The sequence below is a fragment of the Xenopus tropicalis genome, chromosome 1 (genome assembly GCF_000004195.4).
Source record: "Xenopus tropicalis strain Nigerian chromosome 1, UCB_Xtro_10.0, whole genome shotgun sequence".
Taxonomy (NCBI): Eukaryota; Metazoa; Chordata; class Amphibia; order Anura; family Pipidae; genus Xenopus; species Xenopus tropicalis.
The window spans coordinates 98,030,992-98,044,677 of record NC_030677.2 but is presented as its reverse complement, the minus strand read 5'-3'; the positions used below and the strand labels follow the sequence as shown (position 1 = coordinate 98,044,677).

The 13,686-nt window shown below is 39.8% G+C and overlaps 2 protein-coding genes across 2 annotated transcripts; one reads left to right on the top strand and one right to left on the bottom strand.

The window, feature by feature from the left end:
* Nucleotides 1-1,132: 1,132 nt before the first annotated feature.
* dohh (deoxyhypusine hydroxylase) lies at nt 1,133-5,277 on the bottom strand. Its single transcript, NM_001126626.1, is given in 4 exon segments — nt 1,133-1,482; nt 2,308-2,545; nt 4,510-4,586; nt 4,825-5,277. Coding segments are annotated over 4 exon segments (909 nt in total). The 5' UTR covers nt 5,102-5,277; the 3' UTR covers nt 1,133-1,165.
* A 334-nt stretch (nt 5,278-5,611) lies between these two features.
* On the top strand, nt 5,612-13,401 carry eri1 (exoribonuclease 1). Its single transcript, NM_001016146.2, is given in 7 exon segments — nt 5,612-5,771; nt 6,341-6,519; nt 8,714-8,930; nt 9,227-9,310; nt 10,318-10,427; nt 12,402-12,516; nt 12,903-13,401. Coding segments are annotated over 7 exon segments (1,038 nt in total). The 5' UTR covers nt 5,612-5,681; the 3' UTR covers nt 13,146-13,401.
* The last annotated feature ends 285 nt before the right edge of the window (nt 13,402-13,686 follow it).

Here is a 13,686-nt window from a genome sequence, read left to right as displayed (position 1 = left end):
TTTAAGCTATAAAGATTTTGCCCTTTTACTTTTTGCTGCTCCGCATCCCCTTTTTTAAAGCTTGACATTTTCCTTTTATTACTCTGGTCTCCTCTTCTTTTTTCCTTTAAGTTTATTTACTTATGTATGAAGACACCATTAAAGGAAAACTATACTCCTAAACACTGTAGGTCTCTATAAACATATATTGCATAAACCAGCTCATATGTAAATAAACCATTTTCATAGAAATATACTTTTTTAGTGTATGGGCTATTGGGTACTCCTAAATAGAAAAATGCCATTTTAAGAATTAAGGGCCGCCTCCTGGGAACATAGGATTCACAGTGCACACAAACAAGCCAAGGCACACATACATGCTAGGCCATATCAGCCAATGAATGGACAGAGTTTCGTCTTTTGCTTCCACACTACTTCCTTTTACAGTTAGAGCTGCATTATTTCTGGTCATGTGGTCCCTGAGGGAGCACACAGCCCATCACTAAATGGTGGATCAAGGGAAAGGATTTAAAAGGTCAATATTTACGGATATATATAATCCAGTTTGGTAAGAGTCTTTAAAAATTCACGTAGCATAATATAATCTTTATCTGTTGGTTAAGTATTCATTCTGGGGGTTTTGTTTTCCTTTAGAGTTAAGAAATCCAAATTAAACAAACACTGAATTTTAAAAAGGAAACGTAGTACAGGCTAAGATGAAGAGCTAATAATACCAGCATCAATTAAATTTTAATTAAAAAAAAAAAAAACAATGCAACCAATTAGGCTTACTCAAAAAAAATAATGTAAGCAAACAATCCCCTCTTGACAATTTTGTAATATGCTCCTTTATCCCCCTCACAAAGCACACCAATTTCTCTTCCCCATCATATGCCTACGAGTACATGGACTGGAAACAAAGACGTAATCGGTGTCCAGTGGGTATGCTCCTTCTTGGAGATCAAAGCCTGCACAGCAGATGTTACCACCGACCAACGACTCTGCTTCACTGACAACAGTCAAATGTGCTGAATGTATTTCCTCAGTGCCCCATCTTTATTAGCAACTGCCAAAAGGAAATACTGAGCAATGCCAAAGATTTTAAATGTTAAAGTATACCATGCGAAGTTAAATAAAAGAGCAGCAGTACTTCTTTGGATGAAAAGTTTGTATTATTTATAAAACTTCATATTTGTCCACAAATTTGGCTTAGTCCATTTGCATACTGGAAGTCCCCGCTATTCTCATATTCATACATATCCAAGGCCACCTCACAGCTCTCTCTTACAACTTGTTCTCCATCACCAACATGTGCACGAAGTGCCTTTAGACAATCTTCATGGGCAATAGAACCAAGAGCTTCAGCACACTCATGCCTAACCATAGGGTTCTCCTCAAAACGCTCCAGAGCTGCAGACAACCCCGGGATAGCTGCCTTGTGTTGCATTTGACCTAACACATAACCAATCTCATGACGGAATAGGGACCCACTGATCTGCAATCCTGAAAATGTAAAAGACATAGTTAAAATAATTAATAATGCATGATTTACTCAATTAATGCATGTTTTACTATTCCATTGGTCCAGCTTATGCCATTTTAGGTCCGATTTACTGGGTGAAAATACATAAGGCTCATTTACTAGTAATTGAGTGACAAGATTTTTAAAACTGCACCACTTAAAACCCATGCAGAATGCCCTTGTTATCCACAAAAAAATGCTACCTCTACACTGGGTGCAGACCTGGAAGATGCAAATTAACACCTCTCCTAAGATGGCATAACATTGAGGGCTCCCTTTTAAATTGCGTCCAAGGGGGATAATTTGTTGTATGTCATGAATGATGTAAGCGGTATTCAGCAGTTGTAAGGTACTGGCACTGACACGCCTGCTGACAAATCTCCCAAAAATGCTTTCCTCTTGCCTAATCTTTGAATCCCTGAAAGTAAAACACATTACTTGCAGCAATCTGGCTTACACACAGTAAAATGCAAAAGAAGGCAACTTTCTACTATTAAGCAGGATAGCTGCGACCTGAAGGTTACGCAAGGGGACAGCATTTTTGGGAGATTTGCTGCATACAGCAGCACAGATTTACTGCAGGTGACAAATCTCTTCATCTGTCAGTATCCTTAACAACAAAGGGTGCAATTGATTCACTCCCTTCTCATTGTCCCCTAAATTTAAGCTAAAATCTGGGAAAAGATTTAAAAAGGGCATACCATCTGCAAGTGCCAACACAGCCTCTTCTCCTCCAATATTGCGCAGTGCAAACATGTCCCCTAAATTTAAGCTAAAATCTGGGAAAAGATTTAAAAAGGGCATACCATCTGCAAGTGCCAACACAGCCTCTTCTCCTCCAATATTGCGCAGTGCAAACATAGCACGATATCGGTCAAACAGCGTACAGGTTTCATCTAAAAGTGTTGCACGGAGCTTAGGAATGTCTTTTTCCTTAGCAGGGGGAGCAGGGTCCACAGATAAATAAGGATTAGAATCAGGGGCATCTGAATTCTTCTGAAGCCACTCTATGCGACACACGGCCAGCTGACAAGTTTCTGCAACCTGAGATGTAAAAGAATAGCCCACTTAAGCATTAAATGTCCTTTATATACAAGAAAACTGAATTTGATGCATCTTTTCCACCTTACTGTGACATGTTGGCCAAGTTAGCATTGTTTACAGTGAAACAAAGCGGTTAAGAGGGTTTAAATATACAAACCGGATTCCAAAAAAGTTGGGACACTAAACAAATTGTGAATAAAAACTGAACGCAATGATGTGGAGGTGCCAACTTCTAATATGTTATTCAGAATAGAACATAAATCACGGAACAAAAGTTTAAACTGAGAAAATGTACCATTTTAAGGGATTTGTTGACACCATGAAATTCTGAATCAACATATTTTTCCCTTAAAATTGTACATTTTCTCAGTTTAAACTTTTGTTCCGTGATTTATGTTCTATTCAGAATAAAATATTAGAAGTTGGCACCTCCACATCATTGCGTTCAGTTTTTATTCACAATTTGTTTAGTGTCCCAACTTTTTTGGAATCTGGTTTGTACATACAGTATACCGTCAAATGCCTCAGCAGTAGATCCTTCATGCGGATGCAAGGTTACCCACTGAGATTAGAACACAGGAGGTTTCACATTAAGGTGCTATGAGGATGTCACAAGAACAGTTGAAAATTTGTGGTACTAACAAATACAATTGGTAGTTTTTAAGAAAGTGCTTTATAGCAACAAGGTTACTAAAATTAACTTGAAAAAATAAACTTACATTTAGTTGACCAGGGCCTAATCCAACTGACATTTTGAATTCTGAAAGGAATTATCCCTGTTTTGGATATTTAGATAATTTTATTGCCTTCTTTAGAATCAACCAGGTGGTTTTTACTTTCTGTAATGGCTGAACTATATGGAAGTGTACCTTTATTCAACCTCTACACATAAAGTTGCCATTCCAAGAGACTACAGGTCAAAAAGCCACAATAAAAATATATTGGATACTTGCAATTTTGATAAAACTCTTGGGAAGCTTTACATGAAGGATTGGTCAACAGAATCATTCACTTTGCTTTACATCCCAGGAGAACAAGAATGCTAGTAAAAACCCTTATATCCTGCCCCGAATAACCTCAAATAAGCTTAATAGAAGGATACTAAAAGACTTTTCAGTAGCAATCCTCTAAGCCTAAGGGACATGGCTTTCCACAGTGAACAAAAATATATACTGCTAACCACTATAAGACCAAAGGGTTCCATATAGCTACACAAACAAGTCATGACTTGGGAAGAGACTTTGGTAACTCCAAAACTCATACAGTTCCTCCACTGAAAAAATGTGTGGGTACAGTGAAATCTGTGCTTCTGAACTCTTTACCTTCCTCTGCATGACAACTGCAAGACAACAATGGAAAAGAAGATCGGTCAGCACAAAAGGGGAATACAGGTTGCCGTTTCCCTATTCCGCAAGGGATACCGCCAAATAAAATGCTGCCCTAGATCATTCTATAATTGCTGTCATCATTGTCACGAGAGGCTGGTGGGGAGACTCAGGATCACAGGGAGAGAGATTGCTATAGCCCTGTTCTGCACTGAATAACTCAAAAAATGCAAAGTTATATAAAAGAAAAAAAGGCATTCACAATTTTCTCTTTACTCTTCACGTAAAAGTCACATGGCCTACAATCAGGATAGGGAAGAACGCTTTTAGTTGAGTGCCCTCCCTCCAAATGAAAATATGACAGCAACCATTTTGTAACTATAAAACAGCCCTTCTGTGCTTTCCTTTGATTAATCGCTTGCTACCCACAGGCTGACATTTAAATATCCGGCAACCCACCCATGGGCACAACACAATACTGTATAATAAAACACAGACCAATTGATTAAATGGGTAGAAAACCAATCAAAAGATTGCAAGCAGGAAGATGTCTCCCTATCACATTTACAGAATGTATGCAGATTATATATTTCATTTTAGAAAATGATATGCAAGCACACAAAGAATCAAAGTTTTCACCTCTATGACAGGGTCCCGAGAATATTCTTTCAGTAATTCCAACACCTCAGGGTCTCCAATAGCCCCCAGAGCTTCTCCTGGTAAAAGAAGTGGAAATAATGAAACGTCATATTGTTACATCTGATTCCAATAACCTGGCGTTACCTGGGCCTACATTACTTTCTGTGCTCTAGCTGGCAATGTGCGCCAACTTCCGGGCCAAGCAGCCCTCCCTTGCATCTGCATTATGGCGGCCCTAGCTGTCTATTTCTCCAGGTATGGAAGCCCTCTTACTATAAACCACAGGGAATATATTTACGCTACAATCTCTCATACCTGCTTCATGCCGAACCATAGCCTCCTGCTGACGGTCCTGTAACACTTCCATGAGCACAGGCAGAGCCCTACGGTCCTTCATCTGCCCCAAGCAGTAGGCCAACTCATGCTTAAGGAGTGCCGACTCGTCCTGGAATCCACGGCCTATATAATCAATGGCCTCAGCACCCCCTAAATTCCGTAACGTAAAAAGTGCCCGGAATCTTAAAGGCAAAGGCTGTCCAGAGTCTATTAACAACCGACCCAGGCTCTGCACCGTGCTTAAGGAAGCCGCCATGACAGCCACTGGCTCCTAATGCGTAAAAGACCACGTGGTGCCTGTCACTATCACGTGACGCAGTATGTCACAGTCACGTGTCCTTGCAATTTCCAAGTTGGATTTCATGCCTGTCAATCTTACAACCGGAACGTTATATTTTTCACTAAAACGTGGACAAACCCTTCCTGTTTTCCTTTCCTTCGAATAGCTATAAATCAGAACTTCCGGTTCTGTGCATCCGGATGTGACGTTGCAATTGAGCGGGGCTGATGAGAATAAGCTGAAAGTGCGCGGTTTTAGAATAGTATTTAGATCCGTATTTTTTTTTTAATGTCCTACGTTTAGAATTGCGTTATCCTCTACTAGCCTGTGACAAACGAAACACTATAATAGATTTTAGAGGTGTTGGACACAAAATCAGTCATTAGAAACGAAATAGACCGTATCTGTATTCGCCTGACGGCTTTATGATGACAAGAATAGTGTTGAGCGCCAAACTGAGGGAAGGCTGAGGTCCGTAACAAGTGGAATAGGAAGTGCAGAGTGAGCGGGATTGGGGCAGCGTGGAAAGGAACCTTAGGGAACATTCTGACGAGAGATGGAGGAGCAGAAAGAAAATCGGCCGCTACACACGGAGGATGAGGATGATTTGTGCAGAAAGCTCTCCAAAAACTTGGATTTCGCTGGTGTAAGTGCAAAAGTGCCATGTTACAGCGCTCTCTCCTCCCTCAGGCGGCAATTTGATTGTAAATACCAAAACATCAGCTTTTTCCTGAATTGAACTTGATGCTATGGACATTTTAGAAGTTTAAGATGTAGTTCACTTTTAATACGTTTGAGCGTGACCCGTGCTGTTGAAATTCTGAACTGAAAAGATGCAGAACAAAAAATTCATTCAGAAAGCAAAGAGCAGGTGCAGACTGTCTATTTTGTCATGTAACAAAAGTTCATTTAAAAGTGAACTCCCCCTTTCAATTATTCACATATTGAGCATGTATTGCCATAGGTTTCATGTAAAAAAAAAAAAAAACACAGTAAAGGTAAGTCAGTTTTAAAATTCTGAATTATTTGGTTATAATGGAGTCTATGGGAGGCGGGCTTTTCCATAATTCGGAGCTTTCTGGATAACTGGTTTCCTGAACTTACTTTCCACATAACTTTGATATCATGCAACATTTACATTTTTGTTTTAAATATTTATTAACCATGGAAGATATCATCACTTATGTGTCATCACCAACTTATGTTTGATTGCAGGGCAAGCAGAGGTGTCGATTGGACGGTCAGGAGGACACTGGAAATTCTACAATATCCTCACATGCTAGTGACTTCAGTGATCCAGTTTATAAAGAAATTGCCATTGCAAATGGTTGTGTCAATAGAATGACTAAGGATGAGCTGAAGGCAAAGCTTGCAGAGCACAAACTTGACACTAGGTAAAAATGGATTTCTTTTCCACACTTTTTTCTTTTTTTGTTTCTAGAATTTTTATTGTTTCAAATGTCACAAATGTAAGCATACATCATATGAAAGTGATGGACAGTAATTGTACATAAGTGACTTATCAGACATTACCCTGATAATCTGACATTGTGTTATTGTTATATCAGGAAGTTCTTTGGACTACCCTGATATTGGGGTTGGGTGGTTTGCAGCTGTAAGGCTAATGTCACAGATGGACATTGACTGCTATGGCAGTCGCCTAAAAGTACTCGTGCAAGGGCTTGTCAGGTAATTTTCACTTGGAAAAGCAGACTGCCACGTTTTTAATCTGTATATTTGCACTATTGCCATAGCAGACAACATTGGACAGTACATTTCCCAAAATGTTGATTGCCATGGTCCATATGTGACCCTACACTAAGGTTTGCAAACCCCAATGACTCGTTTCTTTAATCAATCTTAATTGAATTGAAGAATACAGTTTCTTAAAGGGAAAGTATAGAATATCCTAAGTTGTTATTGAATAAATGATAGGGCACAGCAAAAACGGCAGCGTGGCGACTGATTTACTTCTGGTTAGAAACCGGAAGTTCGGTTCCTGCATTCTCTAGCGATTTAGAAGAATGCTTTGAAGGTGATTTACAGCTTTTTTTTAGTGCTGGTTCAGGGAGAGGAGTGAGCAGTGAATGCTGTTTTAGCTCCTGTTCTGTTTAGATGTCTGTGTGAGCGGAGCGCTGCAGATATTGTACAGGGAGAGGGAGGGGGAAGCAGAAGTTTGCCACAAGAGGAGCTGCTGCCTGAGCCTTATCAATACTTGGTAAGGTTATTTTGTAAAATCTATTTAAGATATAAATATATCTGTATGATAAATTTGCTAATAAAAATGTTTTGAAGGCATGTTTTTAATGTAAAATATTTGTGTTACTGGTCCTTTAGTATTTGCATGAAGAAATCATTAAAGCCTATATCGGTTATCAGGGGGGCACAGGGGGGACAGTTGTCCTGGGCCCGGGCGTTTAAAGGGGGCCTGGCCGGGCTCTGTTACTGCTGGTATCCGCTTTGATGTCCCGAACTCCCTGCTGCGTGTGCGCTTTTATAAGGTTGCGCCCTGTGCGTACTGACGTCACACGCACGGGGCGCAACCCTATAGAAGCGCACATGTAGCGGCGAGTTCGGGACATCACAGCGGATACCAGCAGTAACCGTAACAGAGCCCGGCCGTGCCCCCTTTAAACGCCCGGGCCCTGGACAAAAGATGCTGGCAGCGGGGGGGGGGGACTGGAGCATTCTTGGGGCGGCCCTGGGGGAAGGTGTAGGATGTTTGGGGGGGGGGGCCTGGGGGAATGTGGAAGATGCTTGGGGGGGCCCTGGGGGAAGGCGGAAGATGCTTGGAGGGGCCCTGGGGGAAGGTGGAGGATGTTTGGGAGGGGCCCTGGGGGAAGGTGGAGGATGTTTGGGGGGGGCCTGGGGGGAAGGTGGAGGATGTTTGGGGGGGCCTGGGGGGAAGGTGGAGGATGCTTGGGGGGGCCTGGGGGAAGGTGGAGGATGTTTGGGGGGGCCCTGGGGGAAGGTGGAGGATGTTTGGGGGGGGCCTGAGGGAAGGTGGAGGATGTTTGGGGGGGCCCTGGGGGAAGGTGGAGGATGCTTGGGGGGGCCCCTGAAGGAAGCAGCAGGATGCTTGGGGGACCCTGGAAGAAGCAGGAGGATTCTGGGGGGTGGGGGGGGGAGTGGCAAGAAGCAGCGGAGAGCGGGCCATTGTATGGGGGACACTGGGGGAGGACCACCAATGTTTTAGGGGGCCCTGGGCAGGCTAGCAATGTTTTAGTGGCACTGGCACTAATGCAAAACGTAATCCTTGGCCACAAATGTTTTAGGGGGGCCCTGGCTACCAAGGTTTTAGTGGGCCCTCGCTACCAATGCCTGTGTGTCCCTTGTATTGATGGGAGGGGCCATTGGGGGTGTGGGAGGGAGGGGCCATTGGGGGCTTGGGTGGGTGGGGCCCAGAAAATTTTGTTGTGAGGGGCCCCGTGATTTCTGATGGCGGCCCTGTCGGTTATAATCACATCACTTCAATTTTCATATGATGAAAATGTTGATTAACTTTTTAAATAAGCAGTATATAAATATTAAAGTTCACCCCTGTTTGTTACTTTATACGTTATATATTTTTGTTTCCCTGCAAATAAGAGGTGTTAAAGATGTGCTGAGGAAGAGATTGAAGAATTACTACAAGAAGCAGAAACTGAGACATGCATTACATAAGGACTCAAACACAGACTGCTATTATGATTACATCTGTGTCATTGACTTTGAGGCAACCTGTGAAGAGGGTAACTCTACAGACTACACCCATGAAATAATAGAGTTCCCTATCGTCTTACTCAATACACACACACTGGAAATTGTAAGTGACTGGATATGTTACTGTATAACTGGATATATGTTATGTATTGATCCTGAGCAGGCAGTGGAATAGGTGTGGAGGGACACGGGATATCTCCCAACGTCCCAGTACCTTTTTCCTCTGTCCTAATCTAAATCCATCAAAATGACAATCTAAGTTTTGCTTGTATACTTATATACTGATATATAGTTCTATGGTCATTTAATTAGAGGTAACCTGCCAGGCTGGCAGCTATTTGCAGGAAGACAGCTGTATGCTGCATAGTGTAATAATTTATATGATGTTACGGTTTACAGGAGGATGTATTTCAGCGCTACGTGAGACCAGAAATTAATCCTCAACTTTCTGAATTTTGTGTCAACCTTACAGGTATAACTCAGGTAAATATTTAGGAGTTTTAATTTTTTCTGTGGCACAGCAAGTTTATAGATCAGACAGTTTTTTAATAGAAATAAATAGCTGAACTTTAGAGACAGTAGTCGCTTGTAACAATAACTTTGGACAACATAAAAATGATTAATCCCTAACTAATTGCTCCCCACATAGCTACCCACTTATCAGATATTTTTCTTTTTTATCTTTGAAAAGGGAGAAGGAAAACATTGTTTGCAGTACTCTGATTTTATGTATTCTGGAGAAAGACTGAACTGTTGGGAAATGCATCTATTCAAAACAGATCGTTCAAATTCAGTTCTAGAGCTAATGTAATAGATTTGCATGCAGAAAAAAAAGGTTAAGGTTTTATTATAATTCTATAATTTTCCTCGATTAGAAGTTGTAACTAGGCTTATATCTCTTGTTGTCTTGTTGTATGAACTATTCTAGAAACTAGGATATTGTTTATTATAGTTAACCTTTTCATTGCCAGACAATTTTTGCACTTCATCTTTAGATTTTTGTACATATTTTGCTTTTTCTGTTTAGATGAGGGGTTTTTTGGGGGGGGGGGGGGGGGGGGATGAACAATGATGAATGAGTACACATGCAGATTGTGAAGATCAAAAATCTAGAGCGTTACAGCACTGAATTTTGACTCTAGAAAATCATACATTTTCATACACATGCTAACTAATTAACAATAGGTAATATGTCTTTATATTTCAAGCTATATCAAACTGCTAAAGTTAGAAGTTTTTATGAAATATTTGAAAATTGCAATTTAAAGTTTCCTATCTCCCACATGTCATTCAATACAGTGATAAACTCCAACATAAATGCCAGGGTTCTTCTGAACAATATAATGCCCAATTTGCATAGTAGTACATACTTGCATTGTATTAATAGTCCACAAAGACAGCATATACAGATTGGCTTAATAGACACTTGGAAATTTAAAGCTGAGCGGTACTCAGATTCACCTGATCTACAATATTTATCTTTTCTATAGGATATTGTAGACAAATCAGACATATTTCCAGATGTTCTTCGTAGTGTTGTGGACTGGATGCGTGAAAAGGAGCTTGGAACAAAATACAAATACGCGATACTTACTGATGGGTAAGATTTTTCATATACATTCTTAGATCCTTGCTGAGCTATACAGTAATAATAAGCATAGCATCAAGTTTAAAAATTTTAAAGTTAATCCATTTGAATAAAACAAAATGGTAAACCCAAAGCATATTTTTAAGTTGTGGACTGTTCTCTTCCAACTTTTGTTACCTTCCATAGTAAACGTCTTCGAAACACTGTGAAAACAATTGGCCCAATAGGGCAAATGAAAGCGGAGAATTTCCTCTGCGTTTGTGTTGTTATATGTTATACAGAGTAAGGATTTTTAATCAACTGTGCATGTGTGCTGTCCTGAACAGCAAAGAGGGTTGCAGGGACACCGGCAGAGATGGTGTGGTGCATGGCCCAGGATCTAAAAGTAAAAGTTTAAATTTAAAAAAAGTTTATAAAGTTAAAATCTGTCCAAAAAAAAAGAGATTGAGTCAACTCAAATTCATGAATTTTAGTTGACACATCTATTATTTATTTATTTTATTTTTTTTTACAGATTTTGTGAAAATTATAGTTAAGTGCTTAAAGAGGAACAGTCATGAAAAATGTTTTTATAGTATTGAAAATATCTAGACAAACATTTTGGCAATGTATAGCAATTAACAGACACGGAAAGGTGTGAGTGACAGAGCAGAGTACAAGCTGGTTTGGCATGTCATGAGGACACACCCCATACGTGCAGAGGAGAAGTAATGGGGTGGAGCCGGGCTGGGCTGCGAGCTGATGAAGCTGCATTTATACATATAACGGTAAAGCAGCTAATGGTTTATATCCACATATACATAGCAATTCAGGCTCTTTTTCATTTGGGTTTTGTGCTTCCCACCAGCAGACTTCGATCAACTGCCAGTCAACCTCCTGCACATGCAGATACAAATCTTAATTCAGTAACTAGATACAGTTGTATGCATGTATGTTTCAAATTGCTGAGCCTTTGTGATAAATAACATGACTGCTGCCGCTCAGCAAAGATAAATCAACTGATAAGTGGCTTCTTTCATATCTTTCTCATAAATAACTTTACAGTGACACGGGTTAATAAAACAGAAAGTGTCAGACAATGTAATTGGGAATTGGGTTGAATTTTTGGACCTTCTTTGAAGTCTTTTCCAGGTTTCCTATCAGATAGGAAAGATGAGCAGGTGGGGGTTGAACTTTAGATGTCAGTCAAAAATGGTTAGACCCCTCCCACTCCTGCTCAGAACACAAGCAGCCTGTCAGAACTGAGCCAAGTTAAGTAGATTTTGATTCATGATAGTTCCACTTTAAGGCAGGTTAACTTTAATGTCCAGCAGTGTTAATTTCAATTCCCATGGTTGTAGATTCGGAGGCCATAATGAATTCATTTGGTTGGAATATGTAAAACCCAATTTAAATTATTTTTCTGAGAAGTTATTCCTGAAGTTTACAAACAATCAGTGACTAAGAATTTGCAGACCTCTCCAGTTGTAGGCCACATTTAAAGGGGTGGTTAACTTTTATTAAGTTACAGTAACATTTCAGATGGTCTTTATTTTACTATTTTTCTTAGTTTCTGATTTATTTGCCTTTCTCTTCTGCCTCTTCCCAGCTCTCAAATGGGGTCACTGACCCCAGCAGCCAAAACAACTAATGCTCTCTGAGGCTACAATTATTGTGTTTTTGCTTCTGTTTATCTTTCCATTTAGGCCCCCTACTATTCATATTCCAGGCTCTCATTCAAGCCGCCTCCTGATTTCTAGGGTAAACCATCTGCTGAAATTCCAAAATGAGAGAGCTGCTGATCAAAAAAAAAAAATAATTTAAACAAAATAAATACCAATTGCAAAAATTACCTATTTTTGCAATTGCAAAATGTCACTGTCTGCATCATACTAAGTTAAGTAAAGGGAATAACCCATTTAATACAGAAATCCAGCTGTTTATATAAAGGTTGAAACATGTTTAACACATTTGCAGCTAAATGTCAAACTGCCTTGCTGATTTCAGGTCCTGGGATATGAGCAAGTTTCTAAACATGCAGTGTCGTGTTAGTCGCCTAAAATACCCTCGATTTGCAAAGAAGTGGATCAACATTCGCAAATCTTATGGGAATTTCTACAAGGTTTGTACAAAATTAGTCTGAAACTTTACCCTGAGTTTTCTAATTGTATTAATTTTCTGTTTCCCCTTAAAGGAAAAGTAACACTAAAAAAATTTTAAGTAAAAAATCTATTCTACCCTGCCACAATAATTGCCCTATGTGACTATAGCGAATTAGACCTTTTACTTCAAACAGCTGGTAGTTACATAGTGTATTCTCCTTAATGGGATACAATTTGTGTTAGTCATGGCATATATCGGTCAAAGATGCAACCGTCCCTTCTCTTACTCCTTCCCTGTACAGAAAGGTACTATAAAGTTGTATCTAGCATAATTATTCAGTAACATTTTAAATGTAGTGTCCCTACAGTAGAAAAATTAAAAAAAAAACATTTTACTTTTGACTAGGTACCACGGACTCAGACAAAGTTGACCACCATGCTGGAAAAATTGGGCATGACCTATGATGGACGTCTGCACAGTGGCGTGGATGATTCTAAGAACATTGCTCGCATTGCAGCTCATATGCTTCAGGATGGCTGCGAGCTTCGTGTAAATGAGAGGATGCATGCAGGGCAGTTAATGACTGTGTCTAGCTCTTTGCCTTTTGAAGGGGCTCCAGTTCCTCAAAATCCACAGCTGAGAAATTAGTATTTTATGTCTCTGTAAATACATCGTTTTGAAGAGTTTTTTAGGAGCACCTTAAAATATCATTTTATATATATTGTAATTCTTATCTTGAACGAAATAAACTTAAACTGCGGCAGAATGGTTTTAAATGTTTGCTTTAGCACTTTAACATTTGAAAAAGAAAATGTATTGCTTTCTTGAAATATTTTAAAAAGTGAACTGTATTATTGGTTTGATCAATAAATAAGCTGAGAATAAAAATCCTTGCTTAACTTCACCTTTGAGAAATGTGCACTTTGGCAAAAATGTCACCATGGTTAACTTGTTCTTGTAACGCTAGAGACACATCACATTCTCTGCCAGAGCAGGTTTTAGACAAATGTATACATGCCCATATTCTGGCTAAAATCCACTCAGTGTCTACCCTGATTGGCAGATTAAAGTCCTGCTTGTGCGCACACAAATCTAGTTTAAAATGCTTTTGTAGAAAACAATGTGCGCCGCTACCCAAAGTATTTTAAAATGTTTATTTTACTGTGTGAGTTGTATTGAAGTGGTTGTG